The sequence below is a fragment of the Montipora capricornis genome, chromosome 12, assembly GCF_036669925.1.
Source record: "Montipora capricornis isolate CH-2021 chromosome 12, ASM3666992v2, whole genome shotgun sequence".
NCBI lineage: Eukaryota > Metazoa > Cnidaria > Anthozoa > Scleractinia > Acroporidae > Montipora > Montipora capricornis.
In genome coordinates, this window is record NC_090894.1 from 5,056,142 (window position 1) to 5,080,890 (window position 24,749).

General features: G+C 39.8%; 3 protein-coding genes and 1 non-coding gene across 4 annotated transcripts in view; 2 read left to right on the forward strand and 2 right to left on the reverse strand.

The window, feature by feature from the left end:
• Positions 1-24,749, reverse strand: part of LOC138026911 (sodium channel protein 1 brain-like) — a 50,016-nt gene that overhangs the window by 21,971 nt on the left and 3,296 nt on the right. Inside the window, exons 2-17 of the mRNA XM_068874367.1 lie at positions 21,968-22,264; positions 20,372-20,523; positions 19,778-19,858; positions 19,179-19,307; positions 17,637-17,728; positions 16,907-17,101; positions 16,373-16,430; positions 10,310-10,454; positions 9,482-9,619; positions 7,832-8,248; positions 6,867-7,040; positions 4,861-5,199; positions 3,572-3,851; positions 3,036-3,256; positions 915-1,088; positions 15-125 (exon numbers count right to left, since the gene is read on the reverse strand). Coding sequence (XP_068730468.1) covers positions 15-125; positions 915-1,088; positions 3,036-3,256; positions 3,572-3,851; positions 4,861-5,199; positions 6,867-7,040; positions 7,832-8,248; positions 9,482-9,619; positions 10,310-10,454; positions 16,373-16,430; positions 16,907-17,101; positions 17,637-17,728; positions 19,179-19,307; positions 19,778-19,858; positions 20,372-20,523; positions 21,968-22,237 — 2,976 coding nt within the window. The 5' untranslated portion in view covers positions 22,238-22,264. The remainder of the gene's footprint in view (positions 1-14; positions 126-914; positions 1,089-3,035; positions 3,257-3,571; positions 3,852-4,860; positions 5,200-6,866; positions 7,041-7,831; positions 8,249-9,481; positions 9,620-10,309; positions 10,455-16,372; positions 16,431-16,906; positions 17,102-17,636; positions 17,729-19,178; positions 19,308-19,777; positions 19,859-20,371; positions 20,524-21,967; positions 22,265-24,749) is intronic.
• On the forward strand, positions 11,123-13,124 carry LOC138026912 (uncharacterized). The gene has a single exon (XM_068874368.1). It carries the CDS (start codon positions 11,478-11,480, stop codon positions 13,122-13,124), a length of 1,647 nt encoding a protein of 548 aa, XP_068730469.1. The 5' UTR covers positions 11,123-11,477.
• On the reverse strand, positions 13,939-14,011 carry Trnas-gga (transfer RNA serine (anticodon GGA)). Its single transcript has one exon. It is a non-coding gene; the product is annotated as a tRNA-Ser (tRNA).
• Positions 22,631-24,668, forward strand: LOC138025328 (uncharacterized). Its single transcript, XM_068872559.1, has 2 exons — positions 22,631-22,643; positions 23,875-24,668. Exons 1-2 carry the CDS (start codon positions 22,631-22,633, stop codon positions 24,666-24,668), a joined length of 807 nt encoding a protein of 268 aa, XP_068728660.1.

Sequence of the window (24,749 nt, forward strand, 5' to 3'; positions counted from 1 at the left end):
ATGATGCTGCCTACCTTCATCCCCTCCATCCTAGAGATGGCTCGAAGAGGACGCAACGCTCGCAACGTCCGAAGAGATCGAAACACCGAAAGTTCTGTGTTCTCCTTTAAGCAAGCAAGCGAGATCTATAGTTAAAAAAGTTAAAAACGTTCTCTGGTTAAAAGTTTAAAAACACTGAGCTTTCGATTGCCAGTCGGCAATCTTTAAAAAAGTGAGGTGTAAAAAGCGAAGGTAAAAATATATATGTAGAAAAAAGGCGAGAAAATAGAGAACGAATATGAATAAATACAGAAATACAAAAGAAATACTTGTGATGGATAAGATTACAATAAAAGTTAGTATTGTCTTGGCCGCTGCTTAGAACTATTGTCTGCCTGGCTAGTAATTGCAGTGTGCCAGGATTCCAGCGTTTTTCTTACGCGTGAATTGCCTCTGTCGACGACGCGTGCATTCTCAACTTTAAACCAGAGAACGTTTTTAACTTTTCAATTATGCCCCCTGGTTACTCATCGATTTTTAAACAATTATACAAGATACTACGGAATGCTGTTTTTCTTGTTGTTAACAAGCATGCTTGTAAGTTATAAGGATCTTTAAATAACAGACTTTTGTGGCGTATATCTAGTGTTCATGGCCACAAATTAAAGTCGTAACGCAACTGCAATAAAACAAGATAGAAGTGTTGACAAAGTCGCGCCTAGTAAAGTTGCTTTTACTAGAAATGCATCACCCACACGTAAAATCGAACAATACATTAATGACCTTAGCTGTATCGCACAGAGGTAACCTTTCTAAGATTTTCTTTACAATCAGTGCACAGTGCCTTTAGACGAGACGAGATCCTCGTTTGAATTATGGTGCGTGTGTTAGTCAACCAATATACAATCTCAAGTAAACGTTAAAGTTATACCCACCGCTACAATAAAGGCGTCCAAACAGTTCCATACTGAAGAAAAATACGTGACAACTCCTAGACCGAGAATCTTCAGCAAGAATTCCAGTGAAAATATAACTGCGAAGAAGTAGTTGAGGATGTGCAAGGCCACTTGAAGACGCTGCCGCTCGGCGAGGTGGATGTCTTCAAAAACCTAGGTAAACAAGGTATCATTCTTAAGTTATTTTGCCTGGTCTTTTCCTGGTCCTGAGAGGGGTGCCAGAATAGGACAGTTACCTGGGTGATCCTCTCTCTGGAGACTGTTTGTTTGTTTGTTTTCAATTTCATTGCTTTTAATTGTATCCTCGTGGATGGGACACTCACGTATGAGGGCCCCAACATTTTTGCACCTATTTATAAATGTAATTTTTCACGTTTTTTCGGTGTTTTGCGTTTGAGGTGTCAACGATTTTTGTGACCGGTATGCGGGCTCTCCAGGTATTTGCATTGGCATGAGATAATGTTACACTTGTGGTTAGATGTATTACGCAGGGGTCACGTGTAAAGCCATTTTATCATATATCGAGGCCATAGCAGGACGTGGCCGACACTGGAAACAAAAATTAATCCAATTAGGTATGATCCACGTCAGTCGCGCTCGGTAGACATATCGCTGACATATCAAACGGAGCTTCACTTTCTCGTCGTCGGGGTGCCATCGCTCGCGGATGTCTTTTTTTTTTTAACCGGTGCCTTCGAAGTACTCCCAGGACTTGGTTCAGACTCGACGCTGTACTACTGCAAATCATTCTGCGACCGTGATGAAATATCTGATTGCTGAACTGCTGCCAGTCATTCTGTGATAGATAAAGTAACTGCTGACTTTGACCGTAGGACGGCCCAGACGAGTAGAAGGCCGGGAATATGTAAAGGAATGGAATTGATCACAATTATATTGAAAATTTCCGTTAAATCTAGGTACGACGGAAAGCCGCAAGAATCTAGAGCAAAATTCATCTTCCAAATAGGCACCCTTAATCCTCACGGTATTAACGAACGCTTTTCATTTAACTAATGTATTCCTATTTTTCACGTTGCCATGTTACAACCAATAGCGTAGCTCCTACTCTACTATAAAACCTACACATAACCTACTATTCCTCGATTTGATCTGACGAAGGGCTAGCGCTCGAAACGTCAGCTTTTAGAATCTCTGTACGGTGGCCGATTTACATTGTCAACTCCGTTGATAAAACCAAATTTGTGTATACTATACTTCCCCACCGACGCAGCACCACAGTTTCTTTAGAAACTACCCCCTTCATTACTACTGTACTTTGCTTCAGTTTAGTTAGTGTTACATGATCAGTGATGATCTATAGATGCCCCTCCCCTTCACTTGTGTTGTTTTCTGTTGTCGTTTCACTGCAGAGTGATTAGTCAACAATCATTGATTGGGGCGATAAATAAACCTAAAACGCGTACGTTTCCTCAACTAGGCTGCAAACAAGTAAACTTCCCATTTGCCTTTATGGATAATTTATTCATTTCAAAGTGTAATTACATACAAGTGCCTAAAGCATTCAACTGGACTAGACTCTCTGTTGGGGAGCCATATTTCTGAAGTTATCAGTGGTTAAGTTGCCAGAGTTCTCGACGTGATCAAGAGGTTAAAACCGATGTGCTTCAAAGGACTCTACTAAGTAGGGATAATTTAAAGAACATTGATTCTAGCTCATCGTGATTATTGGAGCTCATTTTGGGCGTACATTGGGGCTGGCCTCAGTAAAAATAAACTAACTGACTAGCTTCGCTGACAGACGGAAAAAAACAGTGGAAAACGTTGATGATTAATTGAACAGTAAAGAAGCAGTAAATGCCATCCATAGGCATAATCATCTTGGTTCTCAACGTATTCTAGTTACTCGAAGGCCTACTAAAAATATACCAAGGCCCTCAAAAGGGGGTACGGGGGTGCTTTCACATGGAATAGTCTGCCAGAGCGAGCTAAGCCGACCATTAATGTAAATGTAGTTTTTACTCTGCTTTTGTTAGTTAATCATAACTTTTATTCTCTGGCAGGGGGCAGCTAACGACTGTTACTGGCTTGTTAAAATGAATTGAAATGCTTTATTTGTGTATCACACCATAAACACCCTACCAGAACAAAGCTACTGAACATGACAATGAACAGGATAAACCATTCCGTGTATCTGTGCTCCACAAGGCATCTGATGCTACATCGAAGTTTGAGCCACGTGAAGTGCTGTTTTGTGCATTCCGGAAAAATGCAGCACTCCGGTAGACAGTCATCGACTTCAACAATGTATCTCTTTGGCGCCCTTCCTAGATATTTGCCACCGGAAATGACCACATCTCGACCTGGAGGGAGAAGCGAAAATCTGCGTTAACAGGTTCAAAACGAGGAAAGTCCATGAGGATGCAATCTTTTCCGTCTGACCCTTGACTAGTATGCCAGCTCACATGACGTTCTCCGTGGTGGCATTATATGCGTGGTGAATTAGTCATCGAAAGGTCAGGGAATCGACTTATGTTAGGAGCAATCGTATTTTTTTCTGAATGCCCCCGAATCACCATTGATAATACCTGTTTTTGTTTTTTCTTTTCTTTTCTTTCTTTTTTTTTTTTTTTTTTTGTAAATTAACATTCCGCTTTTGCTGCCAGTTTCTTACTCACCATCCTGGAGGTCCCTGCATGGGCTCTGTGACACTCCTCCCTGCTGTGTATTAAGAGGGCTGCCTTGAGTGGAAAGGTTACTCTCCAGAAGTTGCACCTCGTACAGTTTATATCGTTCCTTAACCGTCGCGACAAACAGTCGAGTCTTTTTCGTCTTAGTGAGCTTCTCCAAAAGTCTCTTAAACATGGAATTGTTTTGTCCCTCTTCGTCAGAGCCATCGCCATAGTCGCCATTAGCCTCAAAAGCACTCAACAACAAAGCTATGAAGAGGTTTAGGACCTGCATCAAAAAAGATCTTATGACAAGCAGGATACGATATTTGCTTTTAATACTTAAGTGCACCTAGTCAACCGACTCTTTGTTTACCTCGTGTCCTCAAGTAGTCTCTGCCAATAGAGGGTTTGGTTTCCTAAGGCAAGCATGCGTAAAATGAATAAGTGGTACAGACAGAGCTCTAGACGAAGTGTTCTTGAACGAACGCAAGAGGAAATTTAACTATTTAAAAGTGTTTTCAAAGATCCCAAATGCTGGATCTGCTGGAGGTTTAAGCCCCACCTGTTCCACAGTTTCCCGTGCTCTGCCAAACGAGGCCGACAACTCACAAGAGTCCCCCGCGAAATGTTGCTATTCAAGTGAAAAGGATGTGCGCATGCCCTTAAAAATAGGTAGTCCCGGTGTCTATCATACATACATACTTACTTTATCTCTCCCCATAGATTATTTTCAGGGCCAATTAAAAGATATCAACGAAACAAGATCAACTGTTCAGAATCCCCACTGACCGGAGGCAGACCAGTTGGCTATTTACAAGTGCAACCGGAAGGTTGAATCAGGGCATACCAGGATCAAATTTTCAACGGGTCTCAAGACCAGCGCCCTAGCCACTAGGTCACATTGCCTCCCTGCTGTGACGGTATACTTAAATCGGCTTAAACGAGTCTTTGTCAAGAACGCATGAAAGATGACGGGATCGATGAAACAAACTTGAGAAACTTAGGCTTCGACGTTCGACAGGAAGAATCACAACCAATACGTTTTAAACACAAATTTAATCTAAAAGTGCCTCTCACATCTTGGCTACGGCAACGACATGAAATGTCCAGGTTTTACGCTCTATAGAGAGCGTATGAATAGCTGATAATATGTATTTACTACCTGGACAATTTCAAATCATGGCGTTGACGTTTGTCCTCTCCAAATATTGGCGAGGTCGTCCCTCTCGCTTTAACCCCTTCACGGAGCAAAGAGTCTCGGACCCCCCTTGTTGTGCTGGCCATTAAATACTTACAATGAAATTCCCGATAACAAAAGCTGGTAAAAAGAACAAAATAGCCATCGGATTGGTAGCTGTCATACAGTCCCAGAGAGGCTCAACCCACTCGCCACACAGCACTCGGAATACCATCATGAAGGCGTGCCAAAAGTCATTGAAGTTCCATCGAAGAACCTCTCCAGACGTGCCCATTTTGTATGCGTCACCAAAAACCTTTATTCCAATGACAGCGAAAATATAAATGATAACCCCGAGAATCAACGTGATATTGCCAACGGGCCCTACGCTCCTGGCTATCGCTGTCACCAATTTCGCCATAGTTTTCCAAGATTGAGCGAGATTAAGAACCCGAAACTACGATGAGAAAAAAAAAAAAAAAGAAAAACAAAGTCAACAAAAATTCGCATTTGGCGGCATTCCTAAGATTTGACCTGTGTTTCATTTTTTTGTCTAATTAGTGCCTGCTACATGGATAGCCGTCGATCTTGGGCTACCCCCTTGGCTAGTCCTCCGACCCACTGAACTTCAGATTTCCCTTTTACGATACCAGGGTTTGAAAGGGTTCAGAAATCACTTTTTTTCCTGATAGAAGTCCTCAAATTTGAATTGCTATTCATGAAGGCGTCATCAGGTTTTGTGAAGTCCAGAGTGCTAACTATTTTAATATATTTTTTTAAATCCAAAAACGTTTGATCCGCTTTAAGTTTATCGATTGAAAGATTATAAAAAAATAAAAGTTGAAATATCTGATACGATGAAAGTGCAATAGGTGACATCAATACGACAACTTCTGTCGTAAATAGTTCAAATATAGTTGTAACACTTCGCCAGAACAGCACTTAAATCGCGTCAGTAAAATAACGTGCCCCTCCTCCTTCCTCCCTTCAATGTTGTGTTTACCGTTTGGTTTTTGCACTCGAATCCATGAACATCAACATTTAAGGGGGACATAAGGTGAGCAAATTTCCGTCTGTGGTACAAAATTTGTGGCCGAGACTGTAGCTGGTGATAAGGCCAACTTACCAATCGCAATCTGGCGTCGAGAAAAGTGACTTGTCGAAAATCTACCTCCTACCATTCAAAGCCACAAGAGAAATTAAATTGACGATGTTCCAATACAAAATCATTCACCGAATTTTACCAACGAATAGCTTGTTATATAAAATGAAAAAAGTTGCCTCGCCCTTCTATCCCTTTTGTCATTCTGAGTGTCAGACCCTGTGGCATTTGTTTGTAAACTGCAAGCACGCAAATTCCTTTTGGGATGGATTCCAGGAGTGGTACTCAACCTCTAGTAATACGAAACTGCTTCTGTCAGAACTGGAGGTTATGTTCGGAATTATTCGCTGTCACAACTACTGTTTGGCTCTCAACCATCTTATTATTTTAGGTAAATATTTCTTATATGTTAACGCTTTAAATACCAGAAGTACAATTTCGATGATTTTTCCTCACTTGTGCGCGAAAAAATTAATATAGAAAAATATATTAAGAAAAGCTATGATCTTCGCAGTTATGAGCGCAATTTTTGCAATTGCGTAGAGAAGCCTGAAAAATGTCTGAAAAAAGCGAAGATCATAGCTTCACTTGATTTCATATCCGTAGTTCATATATGATTCATTTCATATACCATTTCATCAAAAATATATTGCAGTCACTTGTAATAAGGAGAAAGAGTTTAGGAAAAAATGGAAATTTTTTTCTGTCCGTATAAAATTACATTGTGTCCTTCTACTTCTCAGCTTCTGTATTTTGATTTTCTTGCTATGTATTTACTTAACAACCTATTAGATTCTAGAAAACCAATACCCTACATAGTGGAAGTAACAAACAAAATTCTTATTAGTGACTAGAACAAGTAAAATTTAAACAATTACGTTGTAAACAGATCAACAGTAATTCCATTTGACTAGTGTTATGGTATTGTAACATGTATCGTAGGAAGTGCAAGTATTGTGTAAGAAGTAAGTACAAGTGTAAATCATGTAAATAAAATAAAAATAAATAAATAAAAAACTTACCAATCGCAAGCTTCGAAGGATACTGAAACTTGCACCAGAGGTGGTAAGATACCCAGCGATACTTGCGATGACAATAAGGGCATCAAATACGTTCCATCCGCATTTAACATAGGTGAGAGGTCCAATGGCGAGGAGTTTCCATATCATCTCGGCCACAAAGATAAGCGTGAATACCTGAGGATGATAGGATGGCAACCTCATGCAGTACATGCATGTAACATTTGGTAACCTTGACCAAAGATGCAACGGCAAATAACTACCGTTGAGGACCACAAAAAAAAAGACAACAAGAAAACCAGTGCATGGTAAGGGTTTCTACTTAGTGAGAAACAATCGGCAAGAGGTGATTGGTGAACCTTGCTTTTTTTTTTTTTTTTAAATCAAGGAAAAAGGTCTGCTAGTGCTCTTGTTGCTTCTCTCTATAGGTGGTTTTCACGTTTTGTCATCGCCACCAGAGTGGTCGGTGGACAAAATAAAAGATCTCTACTAAGCTCCTTTTGTTCGTCCACCAGGCATTGTACATTGCAGCATTATTATATCAGTGTCCCTAGGGATTGGCTGCAAACCACCTATATATGTTTTTAAAATACAAACATCAACAAAAAGCATGTCATTAAAGGCGAATTTTTTTTTTTAGTTTCCTTGTTCAACAATTATAGGCCAATGAAGAAGATAATGATGCCACTTTCGATGTTACTTCTCCGAGAGCGTGACAGTCTGAAGAAGTAGAACAAGTGTTTTCGATCCTCCTACAGTTTTGCTTGCGAGAGAGACGACAATGTAATGCTCCTCTGTCGCTAGTCGCGACTACGTGCAATGGACTTTTCTCCCAACTAGCCGCCAATATTGGCGTGTGAAACTCTCAATTAGCCTGGTTTATAGGCCAACGCATAAAAGTACAAACATCAACAGTCACACTACATCTGTTCTATTAATATTGTTGGAGTATGGACATTTCCACATACCATATTGCACACGTCTAAGACATTTTCGAACGACTTGTCAATTCCATGATGATAGAGAGCGAGCACAACGGTGTTCATCAAGATAACACTAACAATAACTACATCAAACAAAGCACTTTCGGCTATGGAACGCATGTGTTTCTTTAGGAGCTTGAGAAATGGAAATTTGTTCAAACAGTTCACGAAATTTGTCGACACATGTTGAAAACACTTGCAGCGTCCTCCAGGAAGGTTGGACTGGTCACTGATATCGCCTTCGTCAACTTTTGGAACTCCAGTGGTATTGTCAGCGTTCAGTGTCATCTCCACCATACCGGCTTGGTTACTTGGTTTACTTAATGGTTTCAGGGAAGTTAAGGTTCCAGAGTCAGCCGTATACGACGCAGCAGTTTTCCTTAGGGTCTCTCTTCGTCTTTCCTTTGAAAAATGAAAAGGAATTGGGAAATGCGATAAGCATGGAGCACTTAACATGAAGATTGCTTTAAATGTAAAAATTCTACCGTTTATCGTTATGGAAAAATGTATGGTTTATCACTGGTCAGATAGAAAGCACTCATTTTATTTGTTCTCCTGCCACAAAGCCGGGCGAATGTACATCGAACTTCAATGAAAACAAAGTAAATTAGTTTTCCGAGGTTTCAGTTGGTAAGTACTTTACAGGTTTAATATAGTTCAGTCTTTACTAACAATTATTCACCCATATTCATCGAGCCTGAGGGGAATGATTGTTTTAGTTTAATTACATAGGTGATTACAGTTATTTGAAAAGTAATATGCATTTTATTCAAAACAAGTATTTTCTTCGTCAATCAACTCGACAAAACGGCCATTTTGAAAAAAAAAAAAAGAACCCTTTGCAGGCGCGGATCCAGGATTTTGAATTAAGGGGGGGGGGGGGGGGTGAATTTTTGTAATAAATGTAATAGAACCAAAGCCTGGTTGAGGTGTTTGAGGGATAAGAAAACAAAAAGAAAGAAGGGGGGCTCAGAAAAAGGGGGAGTGAAAATTCACCCATTTGTCTCCCCTAGATCCGCACCTGTTTTGGTAATTAATGAATGAAATGAAATGTGAAATCAATCGTTTACTGAAGTGTGGATATGAAATAAAGTAAAGCTATGAATCTCGCAGGTAAGGACGCAATTTCAGCAATTGCGGACTTCAACGGGGTTGGAACCCGTGACCTCCCGAAAGCGGTGCGACGCTCTAAGCAACTGGGGTATGAAGCCACTGAGATTGGGAGCTGGTCATTTATGGGTTCTAATCTTCCGATGAGGAATGAATCAATAAATGAAATGATCCATGAAATTAATCATATACTTCATATACTAAACTGCGGAAATGAAATCAAGTAAAGCTATGATCCTCGCAGAGGATCGCACCGGTATCGCGAGGTCACGGGTTCAAACCCCGATGAAGTCCTGGATTTTTCAGGCTTCTTTACGCAATATTGCTGAAATTGAGTCCATAACTGCGAGGATCATAGCTTTACTTGCATTGATTCCTTTGGTAATTATCGCGTTATAATCACCTAAAGTGCAACTAATCGTTGCAATTAATTTTCATTAATCAGCCTATTATACTAATTAATAATGCAACGCAGCTGATTTGAAGGTTCAAGCGTGATGAATTGAAATTAATTGTTTTACTCACCTCCTGTTCGATTGCTTTCATTTCTTTTTCATAGGATAAATAAACCACAGCCAAGACAAGGTTCAGCAGGTAAAATGAGCAGAAGAAAATTGTGATCACAAAGTAGAAAACATACCATACACCCAGTGCCTTGGTCACCTGACAAAGATGGATGGAAACAAGAAACGTACTTCATAGTTTGGACAGCAGGTTGAGAAAATGTACATAAAGCAGCTCATTTTCGGTAATCTCGCATGTTGCGGTCTAATATATCAATTAAACTCTTTTATACCCCAAAAGTCACTTGGAAGGTTTTTTCGTCGGTCTAACCATAAACTTTAAGATGGCAGTAACTAAGTTTAAACTTAAGAACAATGGTAATTTTTCACTGAAGAATGGAACTTTTAGAGATATATGTTCCCTAGAATTAAGGAACGAAACACTAATGCAATCATCATAAGTAGGAATGGCCCATATCTTTGTGTGCGCAGGTAACATGGGAAATTAAACTTACCTTCTCGTTCTTCCTGCATTGAATTCAGATAAAATAAGTTCTTAGACTTATTTGGCTAAAAGAAGCCCACTAGAGAGAAAAAGAGTCAACCGACAAATACAGTCGAATTACGAAATCGAAACGAGGCGAGCGCGGCTAGCAAATGTTTTTCATTTAGAGGTGGGCCGGGATGGATTTACATATCAGCTTGGTGTGTATTTTTGACATTTAAAGCTCACTTTGAAGCACTGTATTTTTGGCACTCTCTATACCAGAGAGGCCCTAGAATGGTAACTTTCTCCGAACATCTTATATGTGAGGTCTTGCTGCAAGTGTCATATTGGCCCAAAGTGTACCTTGTTGTAAAGGGTTTCCCATTGGTCCATTGTAAGAATTTGGAAAGCCATCAGTAAGGCCCATCCAATGTTATCGAAGCTGGTGTATCCATGATCGGGGTTGGGTCCCGCATTCGCCATGCAGCTGTAATTGACCGGACAGGAGCTAAAGCAACATTAATAAAATATTGTGATTGATTTACCATCAGAAAGGAAAAAAATGGAGTGTGTTTCAGTAACAAGAGTGGAATCATCAAGCTTTCTTTACGTGGTATTCCAACGAAGATAGAGCCTTCCTTGGTGCCGAAATAATTTGATACTATGAGCTGGAGTTCTTGGAACTGGTCGTAAGAAGTGGGTATGTTACAGTGGAATTTAATTTCAGGTTAAACGTCGGTTTTTATCGTTCGCTTTTACTGTTTTATCTTTTAAGAAATCTCTTTTAATACGAATTTTGAAACGCGATAATCAACTGCACTTGTTCAGGAGACTTGAACAGTGTAGCAAGAAACAGATCAACTGCGATGGTTCAATTGAATTTCTGCGACTCTGTCAGAATTTCGATCTTACTCCAACTTTCGCCAAGATTGACAAAGAAAGGAGTTCTAAATGGAAGCAGTCATCGGTAGCCTTCGAAAGGAATGTAGTTTCTGAAGAGCTAAAGGAAAAGATCAAACAAAGTGCATCTCTTAAGTGCGAGATCAACTCCATCTACGATGAAATTCGCCGAAGCTGCAGTTTGTTCCGTTACACTTGCATCCTACGCACAATGGTCAATCTCAGAAACAAGTACTATCAGGAGGTAATGAGCACTCACACAAAGAAGATCGCTAGGTTACTCTACAAAGAAACGGATGTTGACGAGCATATTCACAACATATCGTCTTATGAACTCTCTTTCTTCCAGAAACTGGTTTTGTGTCGGGGTTTGAAATTTGCCTTTCCGCAACGAGTGTCACCGATTGAAGTGAAAGCGAGCTTTGAAAAGGCTTACTGGAGCCTCGAACCTCATCTTGAAAGCGATGATTTGAAAGAATTGGCGGCCGCAACCCTACGATCCGTAGCTCTGAATTACATCCAGCGCAAAGTACAGAAACCTCCCAAGACACTTTTGGTTGCCATCGAACAACTGAAACGACGTGACGACATCGTCATCACCAAACCAGATAAAGGATCGGGAGTGGTCGTAATGGATAAGTCCGAATATCTGCGACTATTATCCGAAGCTTCCATCAATGATTCCAGTAAATTTCAAGCTGTTCCACTGGAAAGGCCCTCGAGTAAAGGTAGACCGCCAACATATTACCACCCCCTCCTAAAGAAAGAGAAAGATTTAGACGCCATTGTTCGTAGAATTCTGCCTAAGTCCATAGCAGATACTGTCCGTCCTACAGGTTCCAGATTAGCGCATTTGTACGGCTTACCGAAAACACACAAGGAGCGCTTGGCGATGCGCCCTATACTCTCAGCAACGCAAACTTACAACTACGCACTGGCGAAATGGCTCGACACTAAACTTAAGCCTCTCTCTCTGAATCGCTACACAGTAACTGACATTTTTGAATTTGCCGACGAAATTCGCGAATTAGAAATATCAAACGGTGACATTCTGGTTTCTTACGACGTGTCCTCCCTCTTTACCAACGTACCCTTGGATGAAACAATTGAGATACTCGCGAACAGAGCTTTTGACAACGACTGGTTTAATTCAACCTATGACCTGAACCTGACCAAAACGGACCTTGTTGACCTTCTCAGTGTAGCTACAAAAGGACAACTTTTCCAGTATAATGGAGCACTTTACGAACAGACGGATGGTGTGGCCATGGGTTCCCCCCTTGGTCCCCTGCTGGCTAGTGTGTTCGTGTTTTCAATTGAGGAAAACCTCGAGCGAGAGGGTAGACTCCCTTCTTTCTATCGAAGGTACGTTGATGAGACACTTACTATCATGCCAAATATCGCAACAGCATCCAACTTCCTGAACACGCTTAACAAGGCACATTCTTCCGTAAAATTTACGATGGAAACCGAATGCAATGGCATGCTCCCTTATTTGGGCATCCAGGTACTGAACCGATCGCCCCAAATAGAGACAAAGGTGTACATAAAACCCACGAATTCAAGTCTCCTCTTACATTACCAAAGTCACGTTGACAATCGGTACAAACAGGGTTTACTCCGAACTATGCTGGGTCGAGCACATAGTTTATCTTCCTCTTGGTCACACTTCTCAGACGAATGTGACCGATTGAAGACAGTATTCTCGCCTCTAAAGTTCCCCGAATGCCGCATCGACTCTGCCATCAAAAATTTCTTTGATTCAAAGGTTTGTGACCAGCAGCGACCATTATTACCAACTAAAGAGACGGACACAATTCGAGTGGTTCTACCATTTAAAGAACAAACCTCAGCAAAGTGTGTGAAAGGACAACTCAAGGAGCTGAGCCTAAAAGTGAACACCAACATCCAGCCCGTCGTTGTCCACCGCCAAATTGATCAAGACCTGAATGTGAAAGAAGCAGAGCCATCGATCGTGAATGAACAGGGTGTGGGTTATAAATACCAATGTGACCTGTGCGATGCAGGTTATATAGGATACACAGGCGGACATTTACACAATCGTGTAAAAGGACATAAACAACAGTCCTCGGCCATTGCCAAACATTGCAAGAACGTACACGGGAGGATCCCTCAGGACCTACTGAAATGCTTCGAAGTTCTTAAGAAGTGCAGGAACAAATTTGACTGCTTATTGTATGAAATGCTTTATATAAGAACTTTAAAGCCAAACCTGAACGTGCAATCGGACTCTATTCGTGCGAAAGTATTTGTGTAATCTTCGCACCTATTATGTTAATTTTCGCGCCACATCGCTTAAATACTGTTATTTCAAGGTTTTAAACTTTTACCTTGATAATGGAGTCATGACTACTCCGAAACGTCGGTTTTTATCGTTCGCTTTTACTGTTTTATCTTTTAAGAAATCTCTTTTAATAGGTTAATTTTAATTTGAAATTAGGTTACTTTATTTTAAACTAGGTTGAAATCGAAAGTAGGAATCATCAACAAAAGCCCGTCAATTATTAGCAAGTACGTGTAAAATATTGGTAAGTAAATGAATCCTAGAGGTGATTGTGTGAACTTAGTGTAGCTGAAATTTTTCATGAGTATTTTATAAACCCCAATGGTTGTTAGGTATAGGCACTGATTTTAAATGTTTAGCTTTCAGGTTGGGATTAGGCATACTGTGCATGATAGCCGCTTCTACTTTTCTTTCTCACAGCGTTTTAGAAGAACAATGTTCATTGATGAATCTCCTGAAGAGGGCAGGGGGCAACATTATTGAACTATCTTCTGAGGAATAAAAGAACCAAAACATACAGGATGTATTGTTGATTTTTAATTTGCTTAGTTATTTGCTCTATCTTTTGCTTACTTCAAGGTTGTAATAATCAAAAGCAAGTGAAAAGAAAACTTTGAAAAGTCAGGAAAAAGGGTTTCATAATGTATTGATCATAAGCCATTTTAATGATGAAATGGTATATGAAATGAATCATATATGCACTGCGGATATGAAATCAAGTGAGGCTATGATCTTCGCAGTTATGAACGCAATTTATACAATTGCGTAGAGAAGCCTAAAAAATTCAGGACTTCAACGGGGTTTGAACCCGTGACCTCGCGATTCCAGTGCGACGCTCTAACCAACTGAGCTATGAAGCCACTGACGTTTTGAGCTGGTCATTTGTGGTCATTTGTGGCTTCTCTACGCAATTGTATAAATTGCGTTCATAACTGCGAAGATCATATCTTCACTCTTGATTTCATATCCGCAGTTCATATATGATTCATTTCATGTACCATTTCATCATTGATTCATTCCTCACGCGACCATTAGAACCCGCAAATGACCAGCTCCCAACGTCAGTGGCCTCATAGCTCAGTTGCTTAGAGCGTCGCGCCGGAATCACGAGGTCACAAGTTCAAACCCCGTTGAAGTCCTGAATTTTTCAGGCTTCTCTACGCAATTGTATAAATTGCGTTCATAACTGCGAAGATCATATCTTCACTCGATAAGCCATTTTGTAGACTTTGCCGAATCTGTTTGTAGTGATAAATCCAAATTTTGTGATTATTTTGACACAGTGCCTTTCAACTTCCACAATTTGAGAAAGTAGCACATTTGGATGAATGGGCGGCACATCAGTCCTGAAGTTCGAACTTCTTCTTTTCCTCCTTCCCTTTCTGGTACACGTAAACTGCGAACCGCAGACGGCTGGCCGCCTACAAATAGCGCTGATAAGCAGTATTTAAGTCTAATCACCCATTTCAAATAGCGCTTATAAGCAGTATTTAAGTCTAACCACCCATTTTAGAGCGGTTAGTTTTCAATAACTGTGATTTAGGGTTAATCTGCAGTCCGCAGTATGCAATTTGCAAATGTATAAGAAAGCTCTCTCCGACGATGTCTGGCTCATCCACGTTTTCAAATTATTCACCATTCTCCTGCTCTGTATTTGATGTAGCTGTGACTTGTCCATTCATTTGTGGCTTTTTCATTTCTATTCTCCGAGAAATTCCGAAAACCACTTCACACCGCATTTTGCAATTCTTCTGTGACTTTTTTTTTTTTTTACAAGCGGTTTGATGACAAGTTCTTTTCGTTAGTTAACTGCAAAGGTTATGTTTTGTTGTTGCTCTATTTGCCCGTGCCACCATCGCTTTTTCACAGTGCGAACGTTGTGTTCGCGTCGAAAGTTCGTCATCATTTTACTCTTTCAGATCACAGTTAAAACTTCGACCGAAATCGCACCATCCAGAATGAGCGGTCTCGTGCTCCAGCAAGGCCTGATGTTTCCCTATATATAAGAGAAAATAGCTTCAAATAGAACAGTTTGTTATCATGACTAGAAATGATCCCCAGACCTTGTTCCTGGTATATTTTGCACAGCAACGTAAATAAAGTTCGTACTGCAATATTTGACGACTTGTCCTTCAGAATCAAGAGCCCATCTCTTGGAAACAATTTTTGCTTTTGTTGCACTGGAGACTCAGAACATTTTCCTTCTCCTTCAGGTAAACGTAGCCACCCTTTAACTCCTTCATAAAGTTCCATCGGGCGACCATATAACTGTTTGGATGAGCTGAAATTTTTCAAGGTCTCACTTTATGTCATTTACATCTGCGAAATGGTGGTTGTCGTGAAGGCTTCGAATTAGCTTAAACTCATTGATAGAAAAAATATCAAGCCGATTTCAGTTGCTGATTCGACTGCTTAGCGGTTAATACAGATAAGAAGTAATCTCTGACGTCCAATGGTGTGAGGATTCGAATCCTTGGAGCGGCATAGAATGTTGCGGAAGCTCAAGGTAAGTGGCGCAGCCCGTTGGTAGTAATTTAAAGAACAGTAAGGAAGAAGGGAACAAAAGGTAGAGACGGTAAGTGGAAGAAGAAGGGAAGGCAGGGGAAAGCTGGAGGGGAAATGTAAAATTACAGCGTTTTTATTATTTTCTTTTTACCTCCATCCGCCGTCGCCCCCCCTGAAAATCAAATCCACGCCCCATTTTTTTATCACATCCCTCAAAAACGGTAAAACCCTTTTTTAGACAGTTATAATAACCTATAGTCGCAGGATAATAGTGTTGAAGAACGGAAATGTGCAACTTGCTTTACTAAAGCAGGAAACGTTGGAATGCTCTTCGAAACAGCAAAAATTTATATGACGTTAGAAACCACATCACCTAAAAAAACAAATTAGCTTTCAGATCCACGACCCGGTAAAGAAGAGAGAACGCTACCAGCCAATAATAAAAGTTGGTAACTTAAGGGAAACATTCATTTCCCTTATTTCTCGATTCTGTATCATAAAATGATCAAAAGTCAAGCTGGCTTTATGGAAAAGTGGATGTACAATAGAGGATTTTAACTATTTTGATTTAAGTCTCAACATCTTTCCTCAGAAGCCAGCTCATGTAGAAGTTCAAGGAACCCTAAAGTAATGGCAGAAAAGTTTTATTCTTAATTGAACTGTTTCGGTTTTTTAAGGACATGTCAACTCAGTATGTTGTGTTATATAGCACTCACCTGGCAAAGGAGGAATTTCCACATATATGTGCTTCTCCCTTTCTTGAAAACCACATACCTGAACACAAAAGATGACATCTGCAGCATGCTCGTTGTGCAGAAAATTCAGAAAGAGAGCGCCAAAGACCCAACTCCTAACCCCTACCTTGAGCAAGAAGCACGTTAATTGAAATGCTGCTTACAGCATTCTGGGAGCTTATGTCACCATAGTGTAAGGCTATGCTTGTTTGTTTTTTTCGATACAGGCGAAAGGGGGATCGCGGGCCCTCGTCACCCTCCCAATAAATCTCTCCGTGTTTCCTGCAATCGAAACTTTTGATTTCGTTCTTCCTCCGTTTCATTCGTTTCATGATTGCATTCCACAGAAACCATTGATGTAAACCAAGTAGACAATAAAATAGAACTTCTTTTGCTGAGATTTACTATCGTAACATACCCTTCACCAGCATTGTGCCTGTTAGCCGAAACATGACAAAGAGCCATCGAAAATAGTACCAAAAAAGTACTTAATATCGCGTTAGGAGGATTCCTTACTTTCATTATTGATGTAATCCGCAAAGTCAACCGTCAAATTAGCGGGATGGTTAAGAACACACTTGTTCCTCAATTCTCCAACGAAAAGCTGCAGACCAATGAGAGCCATAACGACAAGAAAGAAGAGAAACAAGACCAAAACATCACTCAGCAGCTTCAGGGAACGAAGTAGCGTGTTCACCATCGCACGGAGACCTGAAACCATAAATAAAGCTTCGTCGTCATATTGCCTGGAAAAAAAAAGACTATCCATTGGCAGCCGTTTTCTTTCTTACCAAAATGACCACTTATCAATCTTATCGGAGTCTTAAAAGTTCATGGTCACGTGGTTACAAGTCAAGGATTACTTACTTTCGAAGGACACTAATTGTCAAAAGAAGTATCTAGGAAGTGGTTAACAAAATGACTTCCTACAAGTTCTTTTTCTTTTTCGTTCGATGGTTGGCGGTTTCAATCCCTAAAAATTAACTAAAAGGGAAATCATCTAATGCTTTCCAAAACACTCATCATTTATTCTCATTTAAAAGAATAAACGACAGAGATTATCAGCTGGGAATGAGTTTGGTCATGGATGAAACTCTGATAACGACAACGTTTTGAATGACTCAGATTTGGACGACCTGAAAGGCAATCGTTGTCGCTCGGTCGCTCAGATTCTAAGCCCAGCTCAGTTTGGGCAAGTGAGAGTGTGACTGTTCTTTATTTTTATTTTATTTATGAATTATCTTACCTGATATAACAGAAATTGTCCTAAGAGCCCGCAGCACGCGAACTGCGCGGATGGCCGTAAAATTCGCGATGTTAGGAGCCATGGTGATGTACCTGATTTGGAATTGCAGATTTCAGCAAATTATATTCTTTTAGTTATATATGATCTCCCATATATAATAGTTATAAATGGTTATATATAATCTCCCATATTAGACCTTCGTACAAAGAAAAATACTCGAAATCTTTTTGTTTTCTTCTTTTTCCACATTTTTATAATATTTCAAAGTATTAAATACACACACGCACTGTTAGATGTGCCGCTAACATTATTTCGTATTTCTTAATAAACAGATATGCATATAGCAATTACATAATTTTATTTTATGTTTTTTTTAATAAACAGTACAGTTACCATATATAATTTCCATCTTCCCTGAAAATTTTCTTAAATGTTTTTGTTTCTGTTTTTTTTTTGTTTTTTTTTGGAGCAATGTATTGCTCAGTGTTACATTTCACTCGAACCAGTCCCTTAAATATATCGACTCGGGCCCTCAGAGTTGTTACAGACACCATATAGATCGAGTGAAGAGGATGACACAGTTGAAGGGACAGTTCGCCAAGTTGGTGCAGACTAACTTGACTCCGACGCTTCAATGAATGAAGATAATGGAGGAATATTAATGTATTGTAATGTGATATCGGGGTTAACACTTCTTTTAAGACTGGTCCAAATATACCATTTCAATGATATGACGGTTATAATATCAAACACCATTATTTGAAATCTATTATTAGCTTTGTGTCTTACTGCATGATTATTTCAAAGTCGACGCCTTGTTGGTCAGTGTAAAAATGGACCACGCCGTCATGGAAACAAGAAATGTAATTAATCGCAGCATGGACACAATCTAAAAAATAGATTTCATATAAATATCATGGGGCACTGGGATTCGCTCCCTTACTTCGTACTCTCTTGAACTGATACTTAGCGAGAAATGTTAAAAACTGAGTCAGTGGCTATCAACAAAAGGACGTTGTGATCCCATATTAGGGCATATCGCGAAGGACTTAAGGACGGTGCCTACTAATTCAAAGATATGTTTGCGCAGTTTACTGAATATGCGGGGGAAATGGGGTAACCTCGCATGTTTGGAAGATGATTAGTCAACAACATTTGTAAGAAGCTTTAAAAGACAAAGCACTGTATGGCGTTCTTTTCCAAACTGAAGCGTAATTATCTCTGAAAAATGCATGGCTATCCTCAATTTTCTTTTTGGATACCAACAGCACTTGCTAAGTTCTACTTTCTCCGCATAGTTTTGAACCGCTCAAAAATATCCCTTTGTTAATAAGCACCACCCATGTGAAATCCGAATATATCGAGCTGCGCAAAAAGTATGCGCAGTCACAATAGTAGGCACAGTCCTTAGCGCGTGGAGTTTTTGCTTGCTAACGTAAGAGACGGTTTGATAGTTATTACTATGAAACGGCTGGGCGAAAGCTAGGAAGAGACTTGGTTAATGTAGCAAACTGTAAAAAATAGGGGAAAAAGTGCTTTTACCCTAACAAGACAACGAAAAAATCGAGCCAGTTCCACGGATCTCTTAGGTAGGAATAAGAGTGAAGAATGAAACCTCGAGAGATTATCTTTAGAATCATTTCTACTGTGTAAATCGAAGTGAAGACGTATCTGCAATGAAAAACACTAGAATTCAGTGATAAGTGACTAAAATTGAGACGGGTCTTTGCAAACTGACCGAAAATTTGGTCAGGCCATAGATAGTATTATTAAAAGAAAAAAAAAAAAACACAAGAATTGATAAGTTAACAAAAAACCTGAACCTTAGACGGTGATTCCCAGACACAAGTGTACTCGAGTACAAAGAGAACCTCATTCGGAGACAATCCATCATTTTTTGCTCCAATAAATTATAATCAACCTTTTCAGAACATCTTCGTATAAGATAGATCAAGATTTATGAAAATTGTGCGTAGAAACTCGTTACAGACCTATAAAAGTCTCAAGGTCATATAGACGTGCACAATTTCTCTACTTAAAGTAGATCAAATCAAAGCAAATAGTGGTTGGTTGACTTTTCTCGAAATAGTGCAATAGTTCCATCCGATATAGAAAGTGAACAAAGAAACACTCTTACTTACTCAGTTTCTTCAGGGGGTTCTTTAAGTGCAAGAAACACACAGTTTATAAGTATGACTGTAATCACCAATAATTCGAAATATCTTTTTGAAATGGAGTCAAGTAAAGCTAGGCTCGGTAGAAGGAGAATTTGAAAATTCGAGCACTAATTAAAAAAAAAAACATTTGCTTCTTTTGTGGAATGAAAATGGATGCATGACGAGCGCTCCTTAGAAAGTGGCAGGCAAGCTCTCCCAACCTTCAACAACTACGACGCTAAACTTTGTATCAAAGATGAAATCCTAGAAATCTCACTCTTCACCATAACTGATCATAAGAAACCGTTTTTCTATATCAAAAAGACAAATTGGGTCTTTGAATCATAACTTTCCTTTAGCTACATTCAAATTTATTCAGACTAGCGTCAAACTATGTCTGATTGCAGTGTGAACCGGCTGCAATTTTCGAAGTTGAAGAACTTTCATCGTTTTAAATTGTTTTCTTTGGAGAAATATCTTCAAATATAGCTCTACGAATCCAGATCCTGCAAAGAAAGTTGTAAACAATAATAAGATCATTTTCTTCTACAGCATGACAGGCTTATCATTGAAGGATACTGGTTAGTGACGACGCTGGTTGCCCATAAACGGATAGGGTGAAGAGGTCCAAAAAGCCATAAGGAACGTTCCTTGTTGAACCGAAACACTCGGTAACGTAATTTTCTCGCTCCGTGTTGACGTAAAACTAGAAATGTATCTTGGGAAGGACCCTGTAAGTGAAAAAAAAAATAGTGTAAAATAAAATAAAAAATAGAAGTAGTAAAATAAGGCAATCAGGTGGTCAAACAACCTTGTCGATTTGAACTGGAATGGTTAATATCACCTATACCTTCATGGTACCTTCAAGGGACTGAAGGAAATGAAACATTAGTCGCTAAACAACATTCTGGAATGTGTACACGGGGTCATAGTTTATTTCACACTGTTGGATTACACCCCCCATTATCAAAAGGGAGAGAAAATGTCACATGGCTCCAAATTGCACGAGGGACGCTCTGGCCTCCATTGTTAAAAAGGTGCATGGATTGCGCTATCTACCGACTATAAAAACTATTCACAGAATAAAAAGATATCGAAACCAATGAAGTACAATCCACTATACAGTGATATATCCAATGGCAGTGAATAGAACTATACACTCTTTGGGCCTGGGCCTGGCGAACCGTGAAAAATCGAAAATCGATGTGAACCAGTCACACCCCGAGCTTCGGATTCCAAATAGTCAAGATAAACTACTCAGATCCGAACTTAGGAAGGGCGAAATGTTTGTCTAATCGCGTGAAATTAATGCCAAGTAAACAGAAAAACTGCATCTTGTGCTATCAAGATGTCAAGGTAAAATTCAAAAGTTCACTGACGACGCTATGACTAAACTTATTTTGGCGGTTATAGCACACGTCTTCCCCTGAATTCGACTGTGAATTCTATTCGGTCCTCTAAGATTGTTTCTTTCCTACCCTTTTCCTTTGCTTCCAAGGCCACTGTCGAACGCACTTCAGTAACCTGAGTATACATATAGTGCTCCATGAACCCTTTCCTTGCCTTTTTTTTATGACTTGGATTCAACTTAGACAAATTTTCCGGCCTGGGTTCATTGATTAAAATAGTCACACTTGTGGTTATGCAGTCAATTCGTATTTCAAAGTTAAGAATGTTTTTTTTTTTTATTTTTTATTTTTTTTTTACCAGTGCCGTAATAGCCTGTGTAATGTTTTAAGTGAAATGTTGTCAGTGTGACTTCACTGTTACTTCGGCATGTGGCAATGCATGCTAGGAATTAAAAAAAAGTAAAACGTGTGCTTTGAGTGTGGCTGCCGATTAAACATGCTATATTCGTATTCTAAGTATTGGAATGGAACTAGCTTTGCTATGGAGGCTAACGCGAGGAAATCTTTTCAAGTGCAAATACTTTTTATTTCCCCGCATTAGCATCCATTGGAAACTAGTTCCAGTCCACTACTGAAAGAACGAATATGATCTATTGGCATACCGTATATTACTTTACTTCTATGTTCGCATTAAACACATTTATGTCAGTAGTTTGTTCGTGGGCTATAAAGTCATATCTCATAAATCACACCACGACTTACTTCTTGTGAACCGGCGTAAGCTATACACGAAATATTTCCGGTTTTGGCCAGAAATTCTACTCACATTGCCACAAGTGGCGTCGCGATCCTCCAAAGGCATTTTCAAAAACAGGCTTGGTTTTGGTAAAGCTGGTAATGCAGTCTCCGCAACGCTCTCTGCTTCACTATCAGATGACGACTGCGAATGAGATTCGCATGTTGCTAGTGCTCGGATCTCAGCTAACTGAGACAGGCTTGCAAATGTGACTACTTTTTTTCGTCTTCGTTGGCTGGGCATCATTTTATTATCCATAGCAGTCCCTACGGGTTGGGAGTCCTCACCGGATTTTATCATGTTGGTTATTCTCAATATTGCCAGCACCTGGATAAAAATGAATGATAATGTTTTATCAATCTGAGAAGCACTTATCTTTAATGTGGAAAAACCAAATTATTGAATTGTCGTGAATTTATTGAGACGAAAATAAATCGAGTGCTAGAAAGTGACGTTTCGATTTCCAGTTTTTTATCATATCTGAACGCTTTTCATAACCTGTACTGCCTATCCTTACTTTACGCTAGGAGTTCTGTCTTGTATGCTCTTAGTTTTATTGAAGTAAACTATTATCTATGTTTGTGCTGGTTGCTCTTAGACTTATCCGCACATATTATTCGGTATGCGTGAATGTATTAGCTACAATAGTTGATTATTTTAACGTATAGTTCAGTTTTGAAATTAAGTGAAGCTATGATCCTCGCAGGTATGAAGGCAATTTTTGCAATTGCATAAAGAAGCCTCAAATTTTCAGGAGTTCAATGATGTTTGAACCCGTGACCTCGCGATACCAGTGCGACGCTCTAACCAACTGAGCTATGAAGCCACTGATGTCGGGAGCTGGTCATTTGTGGGTTCCAATGTTCCCGTGAGGAATGAATCAACGACGAAATGATATATGAAATGCATCATATATGAACTGAGGATATGTAATCAAGTGAAGCTATCATCCCCGCAGACGATGAAGGCAGTTTTTGCAATTGCGTAAAGAAGCCTGCAAAATTCAGGAATTCAACGGATTTTTAACCCGTGACCTCATGATACCGGTGCGACGCTGTTACCAACTGAGCTATGAAGCCACTGACGTTAGGAGCTGGTCATTTGTGGGTTCCAATGTTCCAGTGAGGAATTAATCAACGATGAAATGATATATGAAATGGATCATATATGATCTGCCTTTGAAGTCCTGAATTTTTCAGGCTTCTTTACGCAATTGCAAAAATTGCCTTCATAACTGCGAGGATCATAGCTTCATTTGATAACGAAACAAGAAACGTGACTAAAGAGGGCGGCTAGTCTGGCTTAGAAGGAACTGCTCGCACTCTAAGAATTCTTTGGTGATTATGCTGATCAGTTTTATTCAAGGAGCTACCTATGGCGTACACATTCGAGGAAATCGTTTAGTGCCGTTGAAATTTATATATAAAAAGAGATGACTACGAAATGACGTCGTTTCACTCAGTTTAGTCGGAAAACTGTAAACGTTTGCAATATACGTTTTTCTTTATCGTTCAGCTGGTATTTTTACTAAACTTTTACCTTAGTTTATTTCTTTTAGAGTAGATAGCTAGTATTTAAGTGTCCCTAAATAGCAGTATAGTTAAAGTATTTATTAAACTGAAGTAAAGTTAATGTCGTAAAAAAGGTTGCTTTTATACATCCTGGTGAAGTACAATAATAATAAAGTATTCGCTCGTTTGTCTCACGATGTAGTCACTTGTTGTGTATATCGCGACATTCCGACTGCATTCTGCCAGTCTTCATGAGGCGTACGCGTTTACAACAAAAGCAGACCTGGACACAAACAGCCGCCTAGAATCTACGGTTTACCAAAGATTCACAAGGCCAGCGTACCCTTAATTAAGACCTATTGTGTCATGTTATCTTTGCATATGATTTATCTGCTCACTCAGCTAACATCTTATCTCCTTTAACAGGTTACTTGGGTTTCACGGTGACTAATTCAGCTCACTTCGTATCCACCATTAGCAGCAAGACTATCCTAGACAACGACATCATTGTGTCTTTCGACGTAGAGTCTCTGTTTACCAAGGTTCCTATCGACCTCGCTGTACAAACCGCACTACCGACACTAGAGGAAGACCCCACCCTTGCAGAACGCACGACACTAACACCTGCTAAGATCACTGACCTCCTGAATCTCGTATTGCGGTCCACATACTCCCAGTATAACGGATCAATTTACAAACAATTAGAAGGAGCAGCTATGGGAAGCCTGGTCTCCGCTGTTATTGTTAACCTATACATGGAGAGTTTCGAACAACAGTTAGAAACTACTTCGGCCTACAAATCTAGGATCTGGAAACGCTACGTGGACGACACTTTCACCATCCTGGACGTTGATAGCTTCTTACAGCATCTGAACAACCTGCAGCCTTCCATTCGATTCAATTTGGAGACAGAGAACGACTACAAACTCGCTTTCCTTGACACCGCTGTTTTAAGAGAACCAGATGGCCGCCTAATCACCAGCGTGTACAGAAAGCCTACGCACTTGGATGAGTACTTAGCGTATGATTCCCACCACCCACAATCAGTAAAACACGGTATTGTCAAGTTCTTCTACGAGCGCGTCAAACGTCTTGTAACAAAACCCTCTGTTATCTCCAAGGAGAAGAAGCACCTGTCTTCTGTTTGTGTCTCTAATGGTTACCCTCTTTCTTTCTTGCAGAAAATCACCAAGATCAGGAAACCGAGTAGCAGTGCCTAGCCCACGATCGAGTACAAGTCTACTGCGGTGTCAAAGGCCTATCCGAACAACTTCGCTACTGCTTACAGCAACAAGGCATAC

Excerpts from the sequence above, each read along its gene's own strand:
- LOC138026912 (XM_068874368.1), top strand. The coding sequence starts at position 11,478 with ATGGATAAGTCCGAATATCTGCGACTATTATCCGAAGCTTCCATCAAT.